The sequence below is a fragment of the Trichoplusia ni genome, chromosome 3 (genome assembly GCF_003590095.1).
Source record: "Trichoplusia ni isolate ovarian cell line Hi5 chromosome 3, tn1, whole genome shotgun sequence".
Lineage (NCBI taxonomy): Eukaryota > Metazoa > Arthropoda > Insecta > Lepidoptera > Noctuidae > Trichoplusia > Trichoplusia ni.
The window spans coordinates 6,548,662-6,575,913 of NC_039480.1; the positions used below are offsets into that span (position 1 = coordinate 6,548,662).

A 27,252-nucleotide genomic window follows, 5' to 3' on the forward strand; every position below is an offset into this window, starting at 1 on the left:
ACGCACTCGTTATTTAATTCTTTATAGGCATTGGAAAAACATTTACCGTGACATTTTTCCGTTAGGCGCCATCTTTATCTCGTTCAAGTATTCATGTCTATGATATAAAAGCCTTTTATTAAAATTTATCGAATTCTACTTTATTTAACCAATTTCTGTAGAGTTGCTTATCTAAGAAAAAGTTTCGTATTGCTTATTTGTCATACGTTTGTAAATTGTTAATCTATACTAATATATAAAGCTGAAGAGTTTGTTTGTTGAACGCGCTAATAGCAGGAACTACTGGTTCAAATTGAAAAAATCTTTTTTTGTTGAATAGATCATTCATCGAGGAAGGTTTTAGGCTATATACTATCACGCTGCGACTAATACGAGCGAAGATACAATGGAAAATGTGGAAAATCTTCTAACCACGCGGACGAAGTCGAGGGCAACAGCTAGTCCTTAATTAAGTGGTATACTTGTTGCCCACTCAACTTGTGATAGTTAAAAGCTGATCGTGACATTATATGAGGTAATACAATGTGTAACCTAAATTGTAGACCTCGGGCCCGGCCGCCAAGGGAGGTGAACTGGTTGTGTAGGGAGGGGACGAGTGTCGATAGGTTTTATATCGATAAATTTGATTTTTTGGTTGGTTTTCGGTGAAGTTTAATGTGGTCGTAGGTGTGGTTTGTATAGCATTTATTTATTATTGTTATGTTAAATGTTTAGGTATATGTTTCAGAATCAGAATCAGAATATTTTTATTTGTAAAACATAAGGTATTTACATACAGGTATTAGGAGATATTATTTGTGCGCTTAAGTTGTTTATTAAGATTTTTATTTATATGTAGACTAACTAATGAGCGTAAACAAAAATAGTATCGGGCTTTTACCATAACATATATTATGCAAATGAAAACAATACCGAATTAATTATTGCTTTAGTTTTATGACATTTCAGTTCCAATATCGCTTTTATTTACTAGTTAGGTAATTGAGCACGTAGCCATTATTTCTTTGTATTTAGCATAATAAATACTTGAAAATAACGAATGCTATGCGTATTAATTATTATATTCCTTCTGTCAATTTTCAAAAGGTCGATCGTTTCATCTATTTGACAAACAACAACAAATAACAAAGCTATACAAATACAAAAATATCCCTTTAAAATTCTTCACTAAACATCGATACATTTTACAAACTCGCGTCACGTCACTAGCACATCTTAATCTGTGATTATCGACAGTTGAAAGTGATCGCCTATACACAACACACGAGATTTAAACAGTGTCAAGTTTAAATAAATAATAAAAAAAGGTTTTAGTGTCGACAACAAATATATAAGTTAATAACCGTGTTCTTGAGAAAACAAATGTAAGTGATATAATTTGTGAATATTATAGATTGTTTTTTTACTTTTGAATATTATGATATAGAAGGTAAAGTATTTCTTAATTAATTATTATAATTAGGTATCTGATATATAATACGCATAAATATGGTAATAGCTTTTTGTTTATCCGAAGTTACTTATAAGTTCACTTTGCTATTATTTTTAAAGGTGACTATCCTAAACGGAATTCTATCATAAAAGCTCCGCCGTCCGTCCGTCTGACACTATATATCTCATGAACCATGATAGCTAGACAGATGAAATTTTCGCAGAGGTATTTGAGTTGCCGCTATAATACCACCTAGAGTCATTATTTTAAACTTTTAAAAACGATTGGAAAATTAGCCTACCGAAACCTAACGATACTTGGTACACAGATCGCTACTAATATTATAAATGCGAAAGTAACTCTGTGTGTCTGTTACGCTTTCACATCTAAACCACTGAACGGATTTTAATGAAATTTGGTATAGAGATAGAGTTGACCTTGAGAAAGAACATAGGATAGTTTTTATCCCGGACTTTTGAAGAGTTCTCTTGGAAACGCGATATAACCGACATCAATGCGGGCAAAGGCGAAAATCTAGTAGTTTATAACCATGATTAACACGTAGGAGAGTTTTATCCCGATTTAATGTTCCGTGGGATGATTTTTGATTTGTAGCAGGCAAGCCCGCAGGCAACAACTAGTAAATAATGAGATTAAATAAAAACAGCAATAAATCAATGTCTTCACGTAGAATCCATTATAACATCTACTTGTAAAGATTAAATATAAACTCATGCGCATAAATCATGTAATTTTCCTTGTTTATAAACTTATTTTTATAAAGTCAATCTGTTTTTATATAAAACTTAAGTGTATTTGATCGGATAGCCGAGTGGTAAGCACTTGGTTTGATCCCCGCGTAGAACAAGCGTTTGTGTGATCCACGAATACTTGTTCTGAGTCTGGGTGTCTTTGTGTGTGGGACTTGAATGTTTGTGAAACACAAGACGCAAGGATTCAATTCCTTAGTGTAAGGAGTCGTTTAAAAAAATATGTTTTATCGATAACTGAGTTTTTAGAAGCAAAATAGTCTGTCTATATTAGAGATAGTCGTCTTACATGGTGGAAACAAAAGATGACATACATATTATATATTACTAGCTTTACGCCCGCGGCTTCGCCCGCGTCGATGTCGGTTATACCGCGTTTCCAAGAGAACTCTTCAAAAGTCCGGGATAAAAACTAGCCTATGTTCTTTCTCAAGGTCAACTCTATCTCTGTACCAAATTTCATTAAAATCTGGTCAGTGGTTTAGACGTGAAAGCGTAAGAGACAGACAGAGTTAGTTTCGCATTTATAATATTAGTAGGGATTTTATTCGTAAACATAAATTGACAGTGAATGGAACTTACGACTGACTTCACTAACGGCTAGACCGCTTTTGGTAAAATTTGGATGGAGTGGACATTTAAAAATGTGCTCATTTAGATATGATTCCTTTATTTTTTTTATCTTAATGACAGTCTAGAGATTTTTTATTTTCGTATCATTCATATGGCAACAACCCCACTTTGAAAGATAGATCCAACGGTGTCTGGCAGTGAGCGGCAGACTCATCATCATTCCCCTGCCCTTATCCCAATTATTTTATTTGGGGTCGGCGCAACATGTCATCTTCTTCCATACCTTCCTATCTGACGTCATCTCACCATATCGACTTTCACACAATCCTTCCATCGTTTCTTTGGTCGTCCTCTTCCCCTATATCCATCCACATCCATGCTTAACGCCTTCCTCACCACATGATTTTCATTCCTCCGCATAACATGCCCATACCTAACAGCCGGTTACCACGTAGTTTCTCTGTAGAGACTCAAGACTGGTAAATTAAACTTTTTTGCTTTTTCTTTGTCAGATGGACTCTTCAAGAGCTGAGGCATCGACAGAAGACCAGGAATATACAGAAGGAGTAAGAGTTGTTGTGGTAAGTTCAACAGGTTCGGTAATGGCGCCCCACCGTGGGGCAGCTCACAGCGTGGTGATCAATGCTCGTTCTCTGTATGAGAGGCCTGCAGTGGGACAGTTACAGGCTGGTGTTATTAAAATAAATCATAATTAATAGCTACATCCGTTTCCGAGTTGATATATAAACCAATATGTTTATGTTTATAGTGACGCGAAGGCCATTGTCAAATATATAAATGTTAAGGTCGCTCTCAAAGCCGACTGGTCTTTAGTAAATAGCCTTTCGTTGCATCCGAAAGCTTTAAATTGTATTAAACTGTTAACTGTTAAGAATTTCAGGTAGATTGTATCAATAAGAGATGTGATTTCTGTGAAATAGGACATTTGAACTATTACTAACTAACTGTTGCCCGCGACCGCGACGCGTGGTTAGAAGATATAAGTTAGGAATTTTTGAACGGGAGCCCTCGAAGATGAATATTTTTCCCTGGTTTCACACATTTTCCATTGTATCTTCGCTCCTATTAGCCGCAGCGTGATGGTATATAGCCTAAAACGTTCCTAGATTAATGGTCTATTCAACACAAAAAGATTTTTTCAATTTGAACCAGTAGTTCCTGAGATTAGCGCGTTCAAACTAACAAACAAACTCTTCAGCTTTATATATTAGTATATAGAAGTATAGATATAATAAACGTGATACGCGTGTTTGTATGTATGGATGTTTGTTGAACACGTTAACACAAAAACTACGAAACTTTGCACACAGATAGTTTATAACCAGAATTAACACATAGGATAGTTTTTATCCAGATTTTGTTCCCGTGGGTTCCTTATCAATATCTAGCGGGCAGGCCCGCGGGCAACAGCTAGTCGTTAATCATAACGGTTATTTGAAATGCAAATTGGATTGTTGTCTTTTACATGTCACATTTTAAAATAATTGAGATAATTTATTAATTTAAGAGACCTTAACTACCATTCCATGTTTCAGATTGTTTCAGTCTATGGGTTGGCAAGAAATTAGTGTAGTCGACCGCGTGTCAAAAATTACGTAATTCCAAAATAAAAGTTGCATAACTTACACCTTATTACATCAGCTACTTGCCAATAAAAGTCTGAAATTTATGATTTCAGAGATTAGCTGGAATAAATAGACAGACATAAACGAAAACAAGCTTATTTCGGTAAACGCACACTAAAGACAGACACTCCCATTTTATATACCTAGATGTAATTATACTAATTATGTATAGATATATGTAATTATATTTTTATTTTTCAGTTAAATTTACCTGAAGATGAAGGCGAGGGTCTCGGTTTTCGGCTGACGAGGACTCTCTGGGATCCATACCCTTGGGTAAGTTTAAATTAATACCATTTTACAATTAAATGTTGTAACGGTTTACTCACGCGTATGTATCGGGGCTGCCCGACTAGTTTCGGATCCAACCGGAGTCCTTGATCATGAGCTGACGTGGTGATCGTGTACATACGCGTGAGTTAACCGTTGCCTTATCTGGCCTGTTGGTCTAGTGGTTAGTGACCCTGACTGTTATACCAAAGGTCGTGGGTTCTATTCCCACAAAGGACATTTTTTCGTGTGATGAGCACTGTGTCTGGGTGTAATTTATCTATATTATGTATGTGTTAAGAAATATATAAGTATGTTTATCAGTTGTCTAGTACTCATAATACAAGCTTTGCTTAGTTTGAGACTAGATGGCGTTGTGGGGAAGTTAAGGAATATGAAAAAACAGCATTTAATAACGAATTTACTATCTTTATCCTCAGGTGAGAGAAGTGACTCCTGAATCAAGAGCTGATGATGCAGGTCTGAAGAAAGGAGACTGCATACTGCAGGCGGATGGGAAGGACTTGCTTGGATTACCTGTAAGTACCTTATCATCATTGGCCTAGCCTTTTCCCAACTATGTTGGGGTCGGCTTCCAGTCTAACCGGTTTCAGCTAAGTACCAGTGTTTTACAAGGAGCGACTGCCTAATATACCTGTAAGTACCTAATATACATTAATATTATAAAGAGGAAAGATTAGTGGGATTTGTTTGATTGTATGTGTATGTATGTTTGTAATAAATAAACTCAAAACATACTGGACCGATTTTGAAAATTGTTTCACAATAAGAATGCTTAATTATCATAGATTAACACAGGGTATATATTACTAAATGATGTAACGGTTTACTCACGCGTATTTATCGGGGTAGCCGGTAGTACGCGGCACTCGGGACTCCGGTTGGGTCCGAAACTAGTCGGGCTACCCCGATAAATACGCGTGAGTAAACCGTTACATCATTTAATAAAGAATCATTCTCACGAAAGTTACTATCAAACTAGAATGACTCGCCTGTTGGTCTAGTGGCTAGTGACCCTGACTGCTATGCCGGAGGTCGTGGGTTCGAATCCCACCCAGAGCAAATGTTTGTGTGATGAGCACGATTGTTTGTCTGTATCTGGGTGTTATTTATCTATATTATGTATGTATTTAGAAATACATAAGTATGTATATCACTTGCCTCATAATACAAGCTTTGCTTAGTTTGAGACTAGATGGCGTTGTGTGAGAGTTGTGGAATATTATCATTGGCCTAGCCTTTTTCCAACTATGTTGGGGTCGGCTTCCAGTCTAACCGGTTTCAGCTAAGTACCAGTGTTTTACAAGGAGCGACTGCCTATCTGACCTCCTCAACCCAGTTACCTGGGCAACACGATACCCCTTGGTGAGACTGGTTGTTAGACTTTTCAAGCTTCTGACTACCTGTGACCGTCAAAGATGTAGGAATAACAGCCGGGAGTCACAATTTAACGTGCCTTCCGAAACACGGAGGAACTCGTTATGACAAAGGTGGTCACCCATCTACGGACCAACCGCGTCAAGCATAGCTTAACCTGTGGTCGTTTCACTTATGCGGTTATAGCTTAGCTACGAGCTATAATATATGGAATATGGAATATTATATAATGTTGCTTCTAGGTTGGGCAAGTTGCTGGATTGATACGTGGTGATGGCGCTGGGCGTGGCGTGTCTCTGCTGGTCTGGAACTGTGGAGTGGACCCTAAAGATGATCCAGAGGTAAGTAAAGAATAGTTATGATTCATCATCATCATCAGCCCATATTCGTCCACTGCTGGACAAGGGCCTCCCCAATTTACGAATGAACTTACGGTATGGCAATAAACTTTTATTTAAGAATATCCAAATATTGTCTCAAAAATATTATTCATAAACATCCAGATGTTACCATATATACCAAAACTTTCTACCAATACAGACGTCAATTTCTAACTGTCAGTTCCAATGCCACTACTACTTCCCCACGTTTTTATACATTCACTTTTCTTGTTCGTTTGTCGTTCCGGTTGGTTTTTGCAACTCAATTTTGAGGCACTTCCCGATAAGCTAGCAGGCTGAAAATTTCAGGGTAGCTTCAAATCCGATGATAGTGCAATTTAAAACTATAAAAATGGCAGGACCAATTTTGATAAAATTTTAATTCAGACATTTAAAAACATGGGTTTTTCGAGATTTTTAAATCTAATAATTTTTGGCTTTAATTTTTTCTACTATTTTTAACATAACCTACACTTAAACACTACTTCCATTACTGCCATTGTCTACACACCTTCATTTCGTTCCATTCCAGCTTCTCTGGAGTTGTGGCGGCGGTGCTCGTGGTGAGAAGTCACGACGAGCTCTTGCCGGCGTGGTGAGAGCTCTCGCGTGCTCTGTGTGTGCCTCTACAGCTACTAAACCGCTAACATGTGCCAGATCACATGTCTATTGTGAAGGTGAGTGTTAAAATTGGCTGCAAGGATAGCCGAGTGGCTGAGGTCGTCACGCCATAACCATTGCACGCGACGTGTCGCGGCTTCTATCCCCGCGTAGGACAAGCGTTTTTGTGTGATCCACGAATGCCTGTTCTGAGTCTGGGTGTCTTTGTGCATGTAACTGGAATGTTTGTGAAAATCCGAGATACAAAAAGTTACTTGGTTACAGCTTGCTGGACGCGTTTGGAGCGGTGTGCGCTCTGCAGAGAGGCGTTACCATCCAAGAATTCACCGTACGCGAGAAACTTAGTGGCAGAACAGGTGAGGAATTATATTCTGTTTATACGAATGAACTTGAAGATTTTTAAGGGTTCCGTATCCGTATGAAAACGGAATTCTATGACTGACGTTCCAACGTCTGATTTAGACAATCAGACGTTGGAGACCTACCCTGATAGCTAGACTGATAATATTTCATAGATTGTGTTTTTTATTGTATGTATTATTTATAACAACAAATACAATTTTAAATAATTTTGCCTACAGGTTTTCGAAGCAATAGCAACAGAATACGAACTCAAAAGCCCGCGCGCAAAGAAACCAACAGAAACTACATCAGCATACACATCACCAACTAGATCACCAAACTTATCACCATCACCGAACCGGCGCGGACAATACCAACACTCGATGATGAGGAACAAAAAAACCGTTCACTTCACAGAAAAATTCGGTCAAACTTACGCTTCAGACCCAAACATCCACAGATCTGTACACACTCAAAATCCTACCATAACAGTAGAAAATTCCTTACCTGGCAACTCAGCAAATTGCAGCTGTCAAAATCAAAATGACATTTCTATACCGAAGATTAATGTTGAGAGCGTAGAAAGTAATGGTAGCAATGGTAGTAATTGCTCCAGTTGTCAGAATTTGACGATTCCGCATCGGATTGTCGCGCAGTTGAGGCAAGCCTGCTCTCTGGCTGATCTGCAGAACGCAGTGCAGGGACCCGTGAAGACGGCGAGCAGTTTGGGAGACTGGTACGTGGAAAATTGTTCATTTATATTTAAGTACTTGTTTTGTAAGTTTTTTTCTGTTTGAAAAAGTTCTGATAAGCTACTCCCTCATTGTGTTTGTTTTAAGGAAGGTTTCGAATTCGACCAAAGTTGCGTGGGTTAAACCATCATCATCATCCACAATTCCACAGCCTGTATCCTCCCTGTGCGGGGCATAGGTCTCCTCTTTCACGTGTCAATATCTACGGTCCTGTGCCAGCCTCATCCGGACTCGACTCAAAACTTTTACTATATCATCGACCCTCTTCAACCATCTCCCCCCGGACGACCGACGCTTCTTTCTCCTTCCCTTGGCCACCATTCTGTCACGGCCTCAGTCCACCTACCATCCTCAGTTAAATACTTAAAGCTAAATTTATACTTTTGTTTTTCAGTAAAAACTGTCACCATGGTTCTCTTGACAACTTGAAGAATTTCAGCAACATCTGTGGTGAGTATAAAATTAATTGTAATCCTATCCATAGACATTAATTTAACAAACTTGAAACAAAAAGTATCAATATGTTTCATTAATTTATTTTTTTTAGTTTTTTTAGGTTATTTATATATTTTGTGTATGTATTTATATATGTGTGTGGATAATTGACTATACTCACTCATCACTGTGAAAAACGTTTCGCGGTTTCGATCCCCGCGTAGGACAAGCATTTGTGTGATCCACGAATGCTTGTTCTGAGTCTGGGTGTCTTTGTGCATGTGACTTGAATGTTTGTCAAACAGCCCCTCCTACCCCCGACACAAAAAAAGCAGTTATGTTGCCAGTTCATTTTCCAATTCCTACTATTTCCTGTAATTTTCAGATGCTCCCGTGTTTCTCCTGCCTGCTCCCCCTGTGTACGTGGTAACCTGTGATCACGGCAAGAAGGAGTAATAATTATTGTATTAAATGAATTATATTAGTAATAAAACATTGGAATATTGATGTAAATGCTGTTTTTATACAAACAAATGAGCCTATCAACTATTTAATTTCATGACATTTATGAAAATAAAAATAAATAAACTTATAAAGGTTATACTAAAAATAATATGTAATAAAATACTTTTAAAGATTTGCGCTGATCACGAATAAAACTTGACTAAGACAGGAAAGAACGAAAAAACATAAAATGGTAAACGAAAACATTTATTATCAACTTAAATAATTATATAATATAAATAAAAACAGTAAACAATTGTGCTTATATCTAATTAGTATTAAAGTGGACATAATGTCACTATTCCTGATAGTTTGCTATTACAGATGAAAATGACGCCATCTCGCTCCAACTGCATAGACAGAGCGGGATAGAGATAACGGAATTGACAGTTATTAAATGATGTAACGGTTTACTAACGCGTATGTATCACCCGACTAGTTTCGGACCCAACCGGAGTCCTTAATCATGAGCTGACGCGGCGGGGGAGTCGAACCGACTCTGAAACTAGTCGGGCATCATCATCATCCTAGCCTTTTTCCAACTATGTTGTTGTCGACTTCCAGTCTAACCGGATTCAGCTAAGTACATACCAGTGTTTTACAAGGAGCGACTGTCTATCTGACCTCCTCAACCCAGTTATAGACACGATACCCCTTAGTTAGACTGGTTGTCAGACTTTCCAGCTTCTGACTACCTGTTACGACTGGCGAAGATGTATAACATAATATGAAACTTGTCAACGCGTCGTCATCAGCTGAGCATGTACCTGCGTCTCTTGCGAGCCCACTACCTCTAGACGACGTCACCAGCGTAGTTTTCAAACGCCACCGCGCGCCGCGCTTCATTCACATTTTTTCGCTCGACACACGCGCACTATGGTGTGCATAAAATCGACATAAAAATAACAGTGTAATAAAACTGATTAAACGCCTAATTGCTATCCAAGAAGATTTTCATTCATCTCCAAGACAAACTAGTCGGGCAAGCTAGATAATAAATAATAGTAAACTGTTGCATCATTTAATAATGAAAATTCTCACTATAGTTACTATAATACAATTACTTTCAAAAAAACGCCTTAAAATCGCAGCGTTAACGTCGCGTCCACGCAACGTTGTCGCTGCGTAGACATTGTAGAATCGACAATACTATAAAAGTAAAATATTATCAGGATAGTGACCTATCTGTCTTCTTCTTCTATTCTACTTCTTTGTCCATATAAATATAAGTCTATGGGAGTGAAGAATGGGATGTCAAATTGGATTTTGAGGTTATATTGTTCTACTTATTCTACGATGCTTTTTAATAATTATTTATTTAATAACGGCTTTCTTAATCATAATAGGGTAAATTAGTTCGTCAGATAGATTTCTAAAAAATGTTAGATACGTATTTTTCATTTTATCACAACACTAGCTGTTGCCCGCGACTTCGTCCCCGTGGGTAGAAGATATAAGATATGATTTATAATTGCCCTGTTTTTTTTACATTTTTAATTGTATCTTCGCTCCTATTAGTCGCAGCGTGATGGTTTATAGCCTTAAGCCTTCCTCGATGAATGGACTATTCAACACAAAAAGAATTTTTCAATTTGGACCATTAGTTCCTGAGATTAGCGCGTTCAAACAAACAAACAAACTCTTCAGCTTTATATATTAGTATAGATTAAAAAGTTAGGAAGATTAGTATGGCTGGTTACGTAACAGCGTGCTGCTGGGGAATTTGTGGAACCTACGTGGTCGAGAAGCGTACGCACCGGTTTCAAGGTGTCGCTAGCTCTGCGGTCGCGGGTTCGATCCCCGGTTGGGTCAATGTGAAAATTCACATTTCTACATTATCTCGGGTCTGGGTGTTTGTGGTACCTTCGTTGTATCTGAATTCCATAACACAAGTGCTTTAGCAACTTACTTTGGGTTCAGAACAATGTATGTGATGTTGTCCGCATTTATTTGTTGCCGTTTCTTCTCTCAAAGCAAAAGCACTTTATAAACGGTGAAGCATGGGTGAAATTGACCACTGTCCAATGTAATCTGACCTTCAAAAAGTGCTACTTAGTAACCTAATTTGAATAAATGACTTTCGATTTTGGTTAGGTCCGAAACTAGTCGAGCAGTCCAGATAAATACGCGTGAGTAAACCGTTATTAAATAAATAATTATGAATTCGCTTCACGAAAGTTTTTGATCTACTATGTTCCTGGAGGCTACTCCTCCTCAGGGTATTCTTCACCAGCTTCTTCTTGCTCATCAAAGTCGTGATCATCTACTCCCACCTCCTGAAAGATTAAGCGCTTTTTGAAAAGATGTACCTACCACATCTAGAGTCATTATTGTATAGTTTTCAAAGTGCGTGAAACTTTTGTTTTAAAGGATATATTATTTGTAGTTCTTTCATAAACATTTGGTTTATGATTTATGTTACTTTAACGAAATATTCGGTGAAGAAATCAAGACTAAAAAAAATGTGATAGTTTAGTTATTATATGGACTTCAAGAATTTGTTAATTTCTCACCTATATTTTTGTATTGTTATTTTAAATATAGTAATATTCCACAATTCCACAACTTTCACACAACGCCATCTTTTCTCAAACTTTGTATTATGAGTACTAGACGACTGATAAACCTAATATTATTACTAAATACATAAAAATATAGATAAACTAGCTGACCCGGCAAACGCTGTATTGCCTCATTAATAATTTCTAGTTTCTAGATAAATTCTAGTGTTGACAAAAAGTAACTTACTTAATAATAGTTTGTAAGTATGTGGTATATGCGTGAAATAGGCATGGAGCGCTATGAACTATAAGGGAATATAAAAATAACAAACGCCAAACAGTATTATTTTCAAGATATTGTATTTTTTTTTTAAATTACATAATCACATATTAATTATGACAGTAACACTAACAAACAATAATAATCTTTCAATGCTACAACGTGAACAATATTTTTTGTTAACCCATCTTGAGCTAGCACAAACCATGCTACGTACATGCTAAGCCGGTGTGAAAAACGTGGTGTACTCAAATCTAAGCCACAAATAGACATTAAATGCAATATCCGTCTTGCCCCTTTCAGAATATGGAATATTAATATATTGGAGAGCATCATATGAACGATGTGTATCAGCAATGAAGATTATTATTTCTTCTACGTATCACAATTTCTCGTGTACCTGTACGATCGCCAACCATGATTCCAGCAACGTCTTTAACAACAGGTGCATCAATATGTCCTCCAGCTGGTGTTTTATCAGGATTAATGGCAATTATAATGGAGTGATTATTGCTTTGTAATTTGTGCATGTGTGATTTGAATATTTTAAACAATTAATTGTGCTCGATCAATAGAGCGTCCAAGTCGCTGACCATGCGAAAACGAATCAAGGTGATTATAGTCACAACGTGCCTTCACACGATTGGCAATAGAAAAATTTGTAAAAAAATATGTGGTTCGTTTGGCATGGGTAGCAATGAGCCCATTTTATGATAAACTTGGACTCTGATTTTGAATGCAGAATTATATTGTTGACCATTAGCATTAGTATTTCGAACTATTTCTGTTGCTCCAAACGATGTCATTTGAAAGTATTAATTGAATGTTCGAATTGACTTCAGGAATTTACGTTACAATCTGGACCCGTGCCGATAAGTAAACCATTCGATGGTTCAGGTGATGTTTCAATTTCAAGTAGGCGCACTTTTCCTGACGCGCAACACATCCCAGGTGGCGCAATTTTTAAATTCAGAGCATGACAATGTGGACATTCCTCATCCAAAGCACCAATTACCACTTTTGAATGAGCATAATATTCAATATCGGGCTCATACTGGAATGCTGGACGCATGAACCGATGTGATTGTCGTTGTTCTAAACGTATAACTTCATTGGGCTCAGCTCGTGTATCTTCTGATTGTTCTTGACGCAATTGCTGCTCACACGCTCTTCAGTATTTTGTTGCTGGACTTGTTCTTCGGTTCTTTGGGATTTTTTATCTGTCATACTTCTGGATCTACTTGTAGTATGGCTCAAATCAGCGCCTTTGCATTTTTTTTCGAACACACAAAAACAGACAAAATCTGTTGTTGACTTATGCAGTTTGCCAGAATTTTTGTAATGATTTTTATGACCGTGTGGATTTTTCATAAAACTAATAAAAAAAGTACTTTTTAAGGTAATATAAATCGCTTTTTTTAACTAAATCTTGATCTGATGGATCTGAACTAATCGTGAAAAATACACAAAAATAATGATGGCCGAAAACTGTGTTCTGAGTGAGAGGAGTCTTATAGTGTGAGTGAAACGGGAGACCGGCTTCAGTCTTTGGTATAGTGTGGCATTTAACTCATCAGTTAAGGCGTGGCAAATTTTAAGAATCTTAAGATTGGTAACACTAAGCAAATATCAGGAATAAACTTTAATAATGAAAATAAATGTTCATTTTCCTAAAAACAGATACGAAGTACAGTTAAAAACACTGTAATTAATCAATTATCGATCGAGATGAAAAATTACTAAAATGGCTATAAAAAAATATGTGTTGGTTATAAAAAAGTAAAAATTTTGAACTGTATGTATTTTTAATGCCACATCATAAAAAAAATAAAAACAATCGATTTCGTCCAAAAAATAAAATATTTTTTTTTAGTGAGGGCAACCCTTATCACTTAGGGGTATGAAAAATAGATGTTGTTCTATTCTCAGACCTACAGAATACGCATATAAAATTTGGTAAAAATCGGTTAAGCCGTTTCGGAGGAGTACGGTAACTAACATCGTGACACGGGAATTTTATATATTAGATTACACCCAAACACACAAAAAATGGTCGTGCTCACCTCACAAACTTTTGCCTTTGTGTGTATCGAACCCACGACCTTTGGAACAGCAGTCTATTCTTCTACCCACTCGACCAACACTTCTCTATTATGCTTCTTACTTCATCATCATCATCATCAGCCAATATTCGTCTACTGCTGGACATAGGCATTTTTTCCGGGGTGAAACGCTAATGACTCCAACCCACGTCGAGGACACGGCGTGGGTATATGTCGGACTACCACCGACTAACACCACCCCGGGCCTCTTCTATTGCCTTTAGCCAGAGTCACGGGATTGCTCGCGCATGCTCTCTCTGGCGGGTGTTGGACATAGGCCTTCCTAACTATACGCCATCGAGACAGTGACGTACCTAGGGGGGCGGAGGGGTGGCTCGCCCCGGGCGACACTATCAGGAGGGCGGCAAAATTGAGAAAAGGCGGCAAATTATCATGTAAAATTCCGATGTTCTGCGCGCGAACGAACTATAAACTTTTACAGCGACAAAAAATTAAGCGACCTTTTTTTTTGGATACCTAATTTGGGCACCAAGGTGTGAATCCGCCCCGGGCGACGGTGACCCAAGCCACGTCTCTGCATCGAGATCTATCTCCGTCTCCTCGCATCCAGCTCCTGCCATCTTGCACAGATCACTCCACCATGCCTGAGAACGTCTTACCCTCATTCCTTACCTCATACTGTTGGTATTCGGAGACCAGGTCGTTCATGTTGCTCTCAGCTTCAGTGAACTCCAGTTCATCCATACCCTCGCCAGTATACCAGTGGAGGAAGGCCTGGAATCCCAAACAGTTTGTATGAGAAGACAGTTCAATTTGTTGGTCTCCATTTTTTTCTTAGTTTCCATTGTTGGAATGACTTCAACCCACGCCATGGTCTTGGTTTAGAGCAGTAATATTTCGGAATCTAAATTACTAAACACTTTAGGATTTTAATTAAAAAGGTTGAACTATGTAACTGATATTGAAATGTGTAACTTTCAACCAATTTCGAAACCGTGAAATACCTGTTATTTGAATTATAGAAATCGTTTCAATTTGTTTTGTTATTAAAATAAATAAATCATTTATTAAAATTTGTTTTTAATATGGTGGTACAAAAGATGTTTTTTTTTCACATGTACCCTAGCCGCGTTTCAACCTGAGTTGTTAGGCAAAATACTCATCAAGATTGTTAACATTTTCTAAACCTAGAAAAATAGAGTCTAGTTAAGACTACAATATTGGGGGTTCTAAAAATTATCATGCTAAACGGATACAGGTTATCTACGGGTAAATTTATCTGCACGGATAACCAAGTGATTTAGGTCACCACGCCAAACCCAATGTGCGCTCGAGAGTTCCATCCCCGCGTAGAACAAGCATTTGTGTGATCCACGAATGCTTGTCCTAAGTATGTGTCTTTGTGCATGTGACTTGAATGTTTGTGAAACCCAAGACACAAGGATTAAATTACTTACTGCGGGAGTCCTTTTTACTTATTACACACACTATTCTTCTATACTTACACTTCTATTCTTACACATACTATAATTCCCTTACCTTTCTCCTGAACATGACGGTGAACTGTTCTGAGATCCTCTTGAAGATCTCCTGTATGGCGGTGGTGTTTCCCACGAAGGTGGCGGCCATCTTGAGTCCGCGCGGCGGCACGTCACACACAGCCACCTTCACGTTGTTCGGGATCCACTCCACAAAGTAGCTGGAAGATGGAGTATACATGAAGGACCTTCATCATTATCATCCTAGCCTTTTGTTGGGGTTGGATTCCAGTCTAACTGGATTCAGCCAAGTACCAGTTTTTTACAAGGCGACTTTGCGACTGCCTATCTGACCTCCTCAACCCAGTTACCTGGGCAACACAATAACCTTTGGATAGACTTGTTGTCGGAGTTTTTAGCTTTTGACTACCTATAAGACATAGATGTATGAATAACAGCCGGGGCCCACAATATAACGTGCCTCCCGAAACTCGGAGGAACTTGTTATGACAAACATGATCACCCATCTACGGACCAACTTCGTCAAGCGTTTATCTGTCGTTCCGCTTGGATTTTTGCAACAATTTTGAGGCACTTCCGGATAAGCTAGCAATGTGAAATTTTTTAAGTAGCTTCAAATCCGATAACAATGCAATTTATAATTATAAAAACGTATTTATCGATTTTAATATTGAATGGAGTGACATTTAAAAACGTGAGTTTTCTGATAATTTCTAGTCAAAAACCCTAAGCTTTATTTATTTATTTATACTTTATTGCACATACTTAAATACACACACTTGGACGAATTGTTCTTGGAAAATTAATGTGCAAAGACTTTCTCATTGTCCCTTTCCACAAATACCTTGAGTTCTTATCCTGAACAGTCAGCATCTGCTCGTCGACTTCCTTCATGGACATTCTTCCCCGGAAGATGGCGGCCACTGTGAGGTATCGTCCGTGGCGAGGGTCGCAGGCAGCCATCATGTTGACAGGACTGAACATCTGTTGCGTCAGCTCGGGGACAGTGAGCGCGCGGTAACCCTGGCTGTTGCGAGCTGTGAGGGGGGCGAATCCTGGGAGAAAGGATTCAAGATTAAATTCAGGATTAAAGGTGAATATTTGAAAAGGCATGAATATAAAGTGGGTTGGTCGTGTACAATTAGCCGCCGTGGGAGAAGCTTCCAGCACCGGGAGCTAGGTCCGTCACCTCCAGAAGCATCAGTTGACGAGGGAGTGCGAGTGGCTGATAGGTAGCTAACCACCCGATCAGGATCTCGCACGTGCTGGACGACGCGCTCATTTTCAACCCATCTCAAAGAGGTCTAGCTAGCTCTGTGGGGCCCACAGGGCGGATGCCTCCCGGGGCAGCTGGACTGTCCGAAAGGGTTGAAGTGGCCCCGATATACAAAAGCGCAAAGGAATTAACATTATTATGTTTTAGTCAGTAGTAGTCTGACACTCCCTTCCACTCAACCCAAACTGGAAGGAGTAATTAGATAATCTGGAAACCAAAAAGAAAATCCTTCTTTTTTTTTAAGTTTTGCGTGTTTCTGTATCTACTTGTTTTTATATACACGGTGATTTTTTGTCGTCTTAAAAAAGCAGCCCAGTTCAGTAAGTAATCCCAATAAGTACGAAGAAAAATTAAACAAGAGAAATCTGAAAATACTCTTAAAAATGATAAAAACGCCGCCGCCCGCGCCCCTCACCATTGTTACAAGGCTCGGACCGCGCTCGCAACAGAGCTGTGTTTCTAAAAAACTACGAATTGCATCATAATATTGAATAAAAATTGCATTTTAAATTTATTCAAATCTCATAAATACCTATTTTTTTTATCATGAACGTGTTCTATACATTGGATACATGAACTGGGCTGCTTTTGTAAGACGACTAAAAAATCACGGTGTACATATACTTCATATTGACAGTTTTAGGACATGGTAAATTTCGTTAATATTAGTTATAATCATTATCAGTAGCCTCTAATATCTATATCAGATGATTAAAATACGTTTGTATGTTTATCGACTTTAAATATCTACAAAACCGATGTCAAATGTTTGCAGACCTGGCATGAAGAAGTGCAGCCGTGGGAAGGGCACCATGTTGACGGCCAGCTTCCGGAGGTCCGCGTTCAGTTGTCCGGGGAAACGGAGACAGGTGGTCACACCAGACATGGTCAACTGGAAATATTGGAAGTATTAAGCAATTTAATCCTGGTATCGTGGAAGGTTTCACAAAATTCAAGTGATAAGAGACCCAGACTCAGGACAAGCATTCACGAAACATACAAAAGCGTAATGTTCTGTCCTGTACTACGCGGGAATCGAACCCGCGTCTTTTATGACAAAAATACGAAACGAAATTTGAAGTTTATATTCATAATTACATTATCTAGACCGTGTATTTATAGTAAAATTGTTAGAAATAGTAAAATTCGGTAGCTGTGATGCCATACCGTGAAACTTTGACACGCCTCTCTTTTTGCATCTTGGGTAATTATCATCCACAGTTTTAATCCTCCCACTGCAAGGCATAGGCATTCCGTTTCTCGTGCCAATTGCTACGGTCCTGGTCTTGGGTTATAATAGATAAAAAAATGGTTACGAACTTACCGATACCAGATGATTTAGATCTCCGTACGTCGGCGAGCCCAGCCTCAGAGTCCTGAAGCAGATGTCGTAGAGAGCTTCGTTATCTATGCAGAAGGTCTCGTCAGTGTTTTCAACCAGCTGGTGAACTGATAGTGTTGCGTTGTAGGGCTCCACCACAGTGTCAGAAACCTGGGAACGAATAGTATTTGAATAACTTGTATTTTAATTTAATATAAAATAAATGCGGACAACATCACATACATTGTTCTGAACACAAAGTAAGTTGCTAAAGCACTTGTGTTATGGAATTCAGATACAACGAAGGTACCACAAACACCCAGACCCGAGACAATGTAGAGATGTGAATTTTTACATTGACCCGACCTTGGATCGAACCCGGGATATCAGAGCTAGCGACACCTTAAACCGGTGCGTACGCCACTCGACCACGGAGGTCGTCTAAATAGTGATGAGGTACAGGCTCATGTAAGCAGCGAACTTAAGGTATGCAATGTACATACTACGAGACCCTGAGGGTTGAGTGCGTTCAGAAGATACCAAGGCTGATTTTAGTATAGACTAGCTTTTGCCCGGGATCAAATCCGTGTGGATTAATGACTATCGGCAGAATCTGGTTAGACGTTATCGTCTTTTCCATGATCTATCGATTACAAAAACAAAAAAAACTCAAAATATTGGGTGGCTCAAAATAGTGGGCGTGAACCCGTTTTGGGTTCACGCCCGACCATTTTGGTCTAATAAAATATTCATCTTTAAGTTGTATACAGGGTGTAAGGAACACCGTGACTTTTCCGTGGGACCTGAGTTCTAGACATGATTCCAGACCCCACTGCGTTGGAATTTTTCATCGGTCTTTTCATGAAAATTGCAGTTTTTTTTCGCGTTTTTTTAATTTTATGTGTCATAAAATCATTTTTCCTACGTATTTCAATAATATTTTCATAACGAAAGTAATTATTAAGCCGTTTTCACGAAAAAAGGCAATGTAAATGAAACACTAAAAACTGCTCCCGATCAGCTGATTCGTAAAGGTACTCGTCGGTCATCGCTCTCTCGCAAATCTAACCGAAAGTGACGTCAAAACCGAACCAATACATGAGCGTCAACCGTAAGAGATAGCGCAACTATTGCGCGCGCACTCGCACTCATTATTCGTAATCCTGCCTACTATTCCTTTAAAAAAAGCCGCGCGCTTTGTAGGCACCGCTAGCCGCCTTTGTAGACACACACCTACAGCGGTATCGGCGAGTGACGTACCTGTGACACTGGATAAAATAGTACATCGATTTTTGTTACACGGGTTCCATGTTATAAAATAAAAAATCACTTTCTCAGCGTTTATCAACTTATCGTACTACGAAATTTATTAAAACCTTTTATTATTAACAGTTTGTTATTGTTTAGAATTCTGTAGTTCTAAAACATGTTGTTATAAACAATAATTTATTTTTTCTAAAATTAAACTCTGTTTTGTTACTAATATCCATCATCTACTAATGAAATTCCTGCCTAAAAATTTTTATCATTTTTTTTCCTACGAACTGCTGAATAATTATTCCAGTCACATAAAACAATTATGTTCTTACACAAAAGTACATTTTGTGATTAATCAATTTTAAAGGTTTAAGTTAAGTACTTTATTGTCAAGAATAATTTTACGATATTCACTTCGACCTCATGTAATTTATCGATAAAGAATCATAGGTACCTAGGTCCAACACTACTCAAAGGTAAAACCGAAAGTTCGGCTTTTTTCAAAATAGTACCTATTTTTACTCAGTTTGTTCCTTACGCTAATCGAATGTGCATGTGCAATCGGGTAATTCGCGGACTAATTATCGTGTAGGCAGACAATTTTATTGTGTTAAGTGATATAAGTGCGTGTGTTGTGTGTGTATTATTTAAATGACGATCCTAGTAGCTCGATAGGTTATTTTACCGCCCGGGAGAATGGCAACATGCTAATGTGTTATGGCGAAGCACGTGGCAATGCAAGTCTCGCGATGATCATTTACTGGACGCGGTACTTTTTGACCCGGGTTCAGCAGCAGATTTTTCGCCGCGCCAAAATTTGTGTGCACGTAGATGGCGGACATTTCGAACCTTATCTGGTTAGAAGTGAGCGAGATTAAGGTAAGAGTAGGTTTGATTTAATAATACACAAGACACAGATTGAAGTCAGAATAGTGTAAATTGATTGGTATTTTTTTTGTGATTGTTTTTCGTTACATCACAACATTTTTATAAAATGCGCGCGCGTTTCGAATGTTTCGATCGTGTCGCCGAGTGTCGCCCTCCTACCACATTACAGTTCGTGTAAGTACGTACGCTGAGCGTAAGGATCGCGCGGTAACCAATTCATTGCGTGCTCAAAAATGACTAAATCTATAAATATTAATCTCCGACGGTAGCGACTTCTTTAATATTAATTAACACGTTATTTTAAAGTCATTATGCGACTTTGGTGGTACGGTGTTCCTTACACCCTGTATATAAAAACGATAAAGAAAATCCAACAGGCAACGGGGACATGCTCCAAGCTGCCGGTGGGAAGGGCTCTAGAAAGCAGAACCTCACACATTAAAGAATTTTAATCCTTGTGTCTTGGATTTCACAAACATTCAAGTCACATGCACAAGACACCCAGACTCGGAACAAGCATTCGTGGATCACACAAACGATTGTCCTACGCGGGGATCGAAGCCGCAGAACCTTGAGCAGTGGGTTTGTTTTATTTAACTCACCTTTGGTGAAGGCATGACACTAAAAGTGTTAACAATCCTATCTGGGTACTCCTCGCGGAGTTTGCTGAGGAGTAGTGTTCCAAGACCTGATCCAGTTCCTCCGCCCAAGGAGTGGGTGAGTTGGAAACCTGGAAAGGAAGAAAACATTAGTATACGAAGAGACCAGACTTAGAACAAGAATTTGCGGAAGTATTTGTCTTCATTGACGCGAAAAGTTATAAGTAGTCCATGTAGGAATGCAATACGAGTTCCTCCGTGTTTGGGAAGGCACATTAAATTGTGGGTCCCGGCTGCTATTCCGGACTACATCTTTGACAGTCACGAGTAGTCAGAAGCTAGAAAGTCTGACAACCAGTCTAACTAAGCGGTATCGTGTTGTCTATAACTGGGTTGAGGAGGTCAGATAGGCAGTCGCTCCTTGTACAACACTGGTACTTATCTGAATCCGGTTAGACTGGAAGCCGACCTCAACAAAGTTGGGAAAAGGCTAGGACGACACACAGCATGATGGTTATTTATTTGATGATGTAGTATTTACCTTGCAGACAATCACATGGTTCCGCTTCTTTTCTTACCACATCCATTACAGAATCGACTAACTCCGCACCCTCGGTATAATGACCTTTGGCCCAGTTATTACCTATAAATAGAAAGAAGATAATTAACATCACCATTATAGCAGCGACCACCCATTGCTTTACTTTTCTTTCTTAAACCGACTCCCGCAGTAAGGAATTTAATCCTTGTGTCGCAAGGGTTTTACATACAAATCACATGCACAAAGACACCCAGATTCAGGACAAGCATTCGTGGATCACACAAAGGCTTGTCTTGTGGATGAGGTCACCACACCAAACCTACTGAACGCGACGTGTTGTTTCGATCCTCGCGTAGAACAAGCATTTGTGTGATCCTTCTTTGTGCATTTGCGTGGTATGTTTGTGATACCCCCCCCGCGACATAAGGATTAAATTCTTTAGTGCGGGATTCAGTTCATTAAAATATTTCTGTTTGTCTCACCAGCCCCGCTCTGTCCAAAAACATAGTTGTCAGGTCTGAACAGTTGTCCGTACGTCGAGGACCTGATGGCATCCATGGTCCCTGGCTCCAAGTCCACCAGGACCGCACGGGGTACATACCTCTTGCCTGGAAGATGACACAAATATATTAAGAAGTATAATCCAAGAAGAGATTGTATTTGTAGATTCTTCAACAGACATCTGTCTTGAAATGAAACTACTTTTACGGATTTTATCGCGGTTTCATTGTAGTTGGCGACGTTTCGACACCTTTAGAGGTATCATGGTCACGGGCAGAGTGAGATAGCGTTCGTCTTGACAGAAGATAGTAACTATCGTGAGAATGATTCATTATTATATGATGTAACGGTTTACTCACGCGTATTTATCGGGGTAGCCCGACTAGTTTCGGACCCAACCGGAGTCCTTAATCATGAGCAGACGCGGCGGGATCGCGAGTCGAAACTAGTCGGGCTACCCCGATAAATACGCGTGAGTAAACCGTTACATCATTTAATATTGACAGAAGATGTTGCTCGTTCTACCTTCATATTTTAATTAATTATTTGTGGTCCGACCTACGCAGTATGAGCTCACTGTGTCTTACTGTCTTGCAGCGCTGCTCTTGGGTTTGGCCTTGAGTTTATGAATTATTGGGTCCCAAGTAGGTGATATCTTCCAGGCTTCTTCTCTATTGAAACATCTGTCTATCATCTATCATCTGAGTACCAAATTTCTTCCAAATCCGTTCAGTGTTTTTTGCGTGAAAGAGTAACAAACATCAATACGTACATACAAACGTTTAAATATTAGTAGGATATTGATGCACTGCTGGACATAGGCCTCAACAACTACACGCTATCGAGATCTAACTTCTGTTCCTGACATCCTGCTATTTCCAGCCACCTATTGCTGTTTGCTTTGGGGGATATAGAACAGTACTTACCATCGGCCGCCTCGTTGTAATAAACTTGGATCCTCTCAAGCTGAAGGTCGCTGTCTCCTCGGTAGTAACCGGTCTGGTCAATTCCATGCTCATCTGAGATGATCTCCCAGAACTAGAAACAATAACATATTATTTAGAATCTACATATATCTATACTTCTATACTAATATATAAAGCTGAAGAGTTTGTTTGTTTGAACGCGCTAATCTCAGGAACTACTGGTTCAAATTGAATAGACCATTCTTCGAGGAAGGTTTTAAGCTATAAACCATCACGCTGCGACTAACAGGAGCGAAGATACAATGGAAAATGTGGAAAAAACAGGGCAGGTATAAATCATAACTTAGGTATATCTTCTAACCACGCGGACGAAGTCGCGGGCAACAGCTAGTGTTTTATATAGGTTAGTATACAAATTTCAGGAGCTCGTGGCCAAGCTATAACTGTATAAGTGAATCGATCACAGATTTAGCTACGCTTGGCGCTGTTAGTCCGTAGATGAATGGCCATCTTTGTCATAAATTTAATTAAAACCTCATTTGTCATAAATAGTCCGCAACCTCATTCATGAAACTTTAAGTTGCTATTGCTGCCAATACTGGCAGTTTGTAAAATAGAAGCGCGGAATATTTGAAGGGGGCAAGAGTCGCAAGAGGGCCCACGGGCAACTGCTAGTCCTTACTAATATTATAAATGTGAAAGTGTGGATGTTTGGATGTTTGTTACTCAATCACGCAAAAACGGCTGAACAGATTTGAATGAAACTTGGCATGCATCGGTAGCTTCAATAGGAGACTGACCGACAGACTGACACTAGTTTTTAATATTGTTCATATATAAATTGTTTTGACGTTCAAAAGTGCCATATACAGGTCTTATTGAAATAAAGAATTTGACTTTGACTTTGACATATAGACATTGACATGAAAAAGAACATAGGCTACCTTTTATCCCGATTTTTGAAATAGTCCCCGAGGAAAAGTTGAAAATGTGTGTAAAAGCTATAAGATCACTGAGGAGATGTATTTCCATGGAAACGGGGACCACCGAACGCTGCAAACTGAAGTCCACGCAGACGGAGTCGCGAGCAACAGCTAGTACATACGTAATCATATTGACGTATCCGTTTCACATTGTTTGTATATTCACTTACCAGCTACGCTAAGCAGTTGTGTAAATAAGTACCAGTTAAAATTGAGGCCACATTCAATGAAATAGATTTATTTGAAAAAAGAAACGTGATTTCATAAAATACTAGCTTTCAAAAATAATCCCACATGGGGATAAAATCGGGATAAAACCTATCCTATGTGTTAATCCTGGTTATAAACTATCTGTGTACCAAGTTTCGTCTAAATCCGTTCAGTGGTTTTCCCGTGAAAGAGGAACAAACATCCATACATACAAACAAACTTTAGCACCATAGAAGCATGAAAAAATTCATTCAAATCTGTCAAAATCCAATTGCCATTCATTCATCGGCCATTGTAAATAGCAGAATTCGGGACCTTTTGACAAAACGCCGACAAGCCTTGAAGTTTTTCCCACGTTTTAATACACTCACTTTTCTTGTTTGTTTGTCGTTCCGGTTGGATTGTAACTCAATTTTGAGGCACTTCCCGATAAGCTAGCAAGCTGAAATTTTCAGGGTAGCTTCAAACCCGATGTCAATTCAATTTACAACTAAAAAAACGGCTGGACCGATTTCGATAAAATTTTAATAGAATGATTTTAAACGTGAGTTTTTAGGTTATTTAAATCTATTAATTACTTATTACAATTTTTCTACGGACCCCTAATAAAGTTTTCTCTCGCACTCATCTGTTTATGTAGGTTAATAAGTCTATTACCATACAAAACATGAATTAAAACTAATTAATGATGTGAAAAGCGTAACAATTGGCTAGACGAAGCGAGAAATATCTTGCGAGCGTAATACATTGCGGGCCAAGACCGCTTTGGTGTCAAAAGTGATGTATTATAACCAGCAATGGTTAGTAAACTTATACGTTATACTCGCTGTCTAAATGAGTCTATCTTTATACTTATACTAATATATAAAGCTGAAGAGTTTGTTTGTTTGAACGCGCTAATCTCAAGAACTTCTGGTCCAAATTGAAAAAATCTTTTTGTGTTGAATAGACCATTCATCGAGGTAGACTTTAGGCTATAAACCATCACGCTGCGATTAATAGGAGCGAAGTTACAATGGAAAATGTGAAAAAAACGGGGCAGGTATAAATCATAACTTATATCTTCTACCCACGGGAACGAAGTCCCGGGCAACAGCTAGTAGCATAATATTGACGGGTATTTAGGGTTCGATATCCAAAGATTAAATACGAAAGTCTATTATAGTCAATTCAACTCATATTTGCGCGCGGCGTCATGTGTGATGATGTGTGTGTCTCTTGTTGACACACAGTGACGTTGTGTACTAACACAGCTGTCATTTGTGTGTCACTGTCACACAATTAAAGCTTACATAATAAAGAGTCGCCGTCAATCGCACGCACACATAGAGCCGCGAGCACAGATGAGTTGAAATAGACTATCTGTGCTAAGATTCCAATATCTGTAACTGTCGCACATGAATCGTGGTTGTCATTTTTAGGGGTAATTTACCCAAAGGCAAAAACGGTACCCAATTATTAAGCCTCTGCTGTTTGAATATATACCACCAGTGTCCCAATTCGTTGCAATATTGTTGCGTCGGCTATTGCAACAATTTTGTTGCAATAGCCGACGACAGAAATACAATATCCGGTTGTTAAAGTATACCAGCCAGGGCCAAAATGCTGCCATTTACAATGTCCGATGAATGAATTCAAACTGGATAACATTTTATACCATTCGAATTCTCCTAACCAATACTTAAAAATTCATTTTATTAATCGTGGGTGTTTCATTTTATACTCACATCCCATATTTTAATTTCGATTAAAACATCGGCCATTGTAAATAGCAGCATTTTGGCCCTGGCTGGTATACTTTAACAACCGGATATTGTATTTCTGTCGTCGGCTATTGCAACAAAAATTTAAATAAGGTTGAGACTAAAAACGGCCATTTTGAAGGGTGACCAAATCCTGCTTCCTACTTATTTTATAAACGCAAAAAATTTTAGATATGTATTGATGTTTGTTCCTCTTTCACGTCAAAACCACTGCTCAGATTTACTTGGTACGCAGATAGTTTATAACAAGGATTAACACATAGGATAGCTTTCAACCTGATTTAATGTTCCCGTGGGAACATATTTCATTTGAAACGAGCGGGCCCGCGGGCAATAGCTAGTTTTTGTAATAATCTTGTTTTTTATAGCGTATTTGTAAGGAACCTTCATTGTTCCAAGTGTGACTTTATTATGAGAATCAATCTTATCAATTCACTAAAGTTTTATCATTTTTTTTAGTTCGAAAATTCAGATTCGTAACTATAATGTTTACTTTTTTAAATAATTACTAAAAAGATAATAATTATGACCTAGATAATGCTAGTTTTATTCATTACGTATTATTTTTTATTCAATAAACATTTTTTTTCAAAAAAAGGCAAAACCTACATCTAATAAATTCAAGAGAAAAAAAATACATTTTACTCTAAACAATCTTTCCATAATTTACACAAATATACACTTAAGATTATTACACTATAACTACAGATTACTATCTCATTATTACTCACTTTTATATGTAAATATATTAATCAAATGCTAGTTGTAACATTGATTACAAGCCGTAATCAATATCCCGTCAACTAATTAATACGATCTCTTGAACTTTAAAATCACTCGATAGGAAAGATCGAAACAGTTATGGTACACCAACCAAGACCGCATCATGAATTAAAAATAGATTTTTCCGATTTGACAAAGTACTTTTCGCATCAAAATATTATTGTTTATACTCCACCTTTGAGCCAATCTGATTGCCACACTGCCCAGCCTGTAAATGCACTATTTCACGCATTTTTTTGCACTTTTTTAACAACAAATTTTGCTCAAACGTAGCACTGTATTGGACTATTTTTGGCTCACACGACTGTTAACGTAAGAGACACGTGGTGATGATTTGTGTGTCTAGCGTAGTAATAAATATATTTTTGAATTGTTGAAGACGAATACAAAGTATACGATATGTTGTTTTTCTCTACATATTGTTGGAAACCTGTGAAAGAAAATCATGCGAACCGCTAGTGGGAAAGTGTTGAGAAACTTGTGACAGCGCCATCTGTTAGAGATTTTTTGAAACTAGTACTTTTTATAAACAATATTGTATTTGCTGAAATTATATCAGATTTCTTTATTAAAATAATTTAATAATGATTTACATGTTTTAGTCATGAGTAAAACATTGAAATAAATGTAATGAAAACTGAATTTAATCGCTAATTATTGTTTTTTACTCCTCAGATGTATCTACCCTTTACTTGCTATTTCATCTCATTCAAAGATAACCTGAAAATTCAATGTTGT

At 38.2% G+C, this 27,252-nt stretch overlaps 2 protein-coding genes across 2 annotated transcripts; one reads left to right on the plus strand and one right to left on the minus strand.

The window, feature by feature from the left end:
* The first annotated feature begins 1,096 nt into the window (after positions 1 to 1,096).
* LOC113491656 lies at positions 1,097 to 9,366 on the plus strand. Its single transcript, XM_026868735.1, has 10 exons — positions 1,097 to 1,364; positions 3,288 to 3,356; positions 4,623 to 4,697; positions 5,132 to 5,230; positions 6,332 to 6,430; positions 7,002 to 7,146; positions 7,355 to 7,446; positions 7,672 to 8,168; positions 8,579 to 8,634; positions 9,005 to 9,366. The coding sequence occupies exons 2-10, from the start codon at positions 3,288 to 3,290 to the stop codon at positions 9,073 to 9,075; spliced, it is 1,203 nt and encodes a 400-aa protein (XP_026724536.1). The 5' UTR covers positions 1,097 to 1,364; the 3' UTR covers positions 9,076 to 9,366.
* Positions 9,367 to 11,213: 1,847 nt separating this feature from the next.
* LOC113491657 (tubulin beta chain-like) lies at positions 11,214 to 26,935 on the minus strand. Its single transcript, XM_026868736.1, has 11 exons — positions 26,690 to 26,935; positions 22,776 to 22,887; positions 21,831 to 21,956; positions 21,349 to 21,450; positions 20,811 to 20,938; positions 18,067 to 18,234; positions 17,520 to 17,634; positions 16,311 to 16,521; positions 15,507 to 15,666; positions 14,640 to 14,741; positions 11,214 to 11,399 (listed from the first exon to the last, which is right to left on the minus strand). The coding sequence occupies exons 1-11, from the start codon at positions 26,744 to 26,746 to the stop codon at positions 11,328 to 11,330; spliced, it is 1,353 nt and encodes a 450-aa protein (XP_026724537.1). The 5' UTR covers positions 26,747 to 26,935; the 3' UTR covers positions 11,214 to 11,327.
* Positions 26,936 to 27,252: the final 317 nt, after the last annotated feature.

Excerpts from the sequence above, each read along its gene's own strand:
- LOC113491656 (XM_026868735.1), top strand. The coding sequence starts at position 3,288 with ATGGACTCTTCAAGAGCTGAGGCATCGACAGAAGACCAGGAATATACA. Across the intron at positions 4,698-5,131 it reads TCTGGGATCCATACCCTTGG|GTGAGAGAAGTGACTCCTGA; the intron begins GTAAGTTTAAAT and ends CTTTATCCTCAG. Across the intron at positions 8,635-9,004 it reads GAATTTCAGCAACATCTGTG|ATGCTCCCGTGTTTCTCCTG; the intron begins GTGAGTATAAAA and ends TGTAATTTTCAG.
- LOC113491657 (XM_026868736.1), bottom strand. The coding sequence starts at position 26,746 with ATGCGTGAAATAGTGCATTTACAGGCTGGGCAGTGTGGCAATCAGATT. Across the intron at positions 21,957-22,775 it reads TTACAACGAGGCGGCCGATG|GCAAGAGGTATGTACCCCGT; the intron begins GTAAGTACTGTT and ends GTCATCTTCCAG. Across the intron at positions 20,939-21,348 it reads ACCATGTGATTGTCTGCAAG|GTTTCCAACTCACCCACTCC; the intron begins GTAAATACTACA and ends CTTCCTTTCCAG.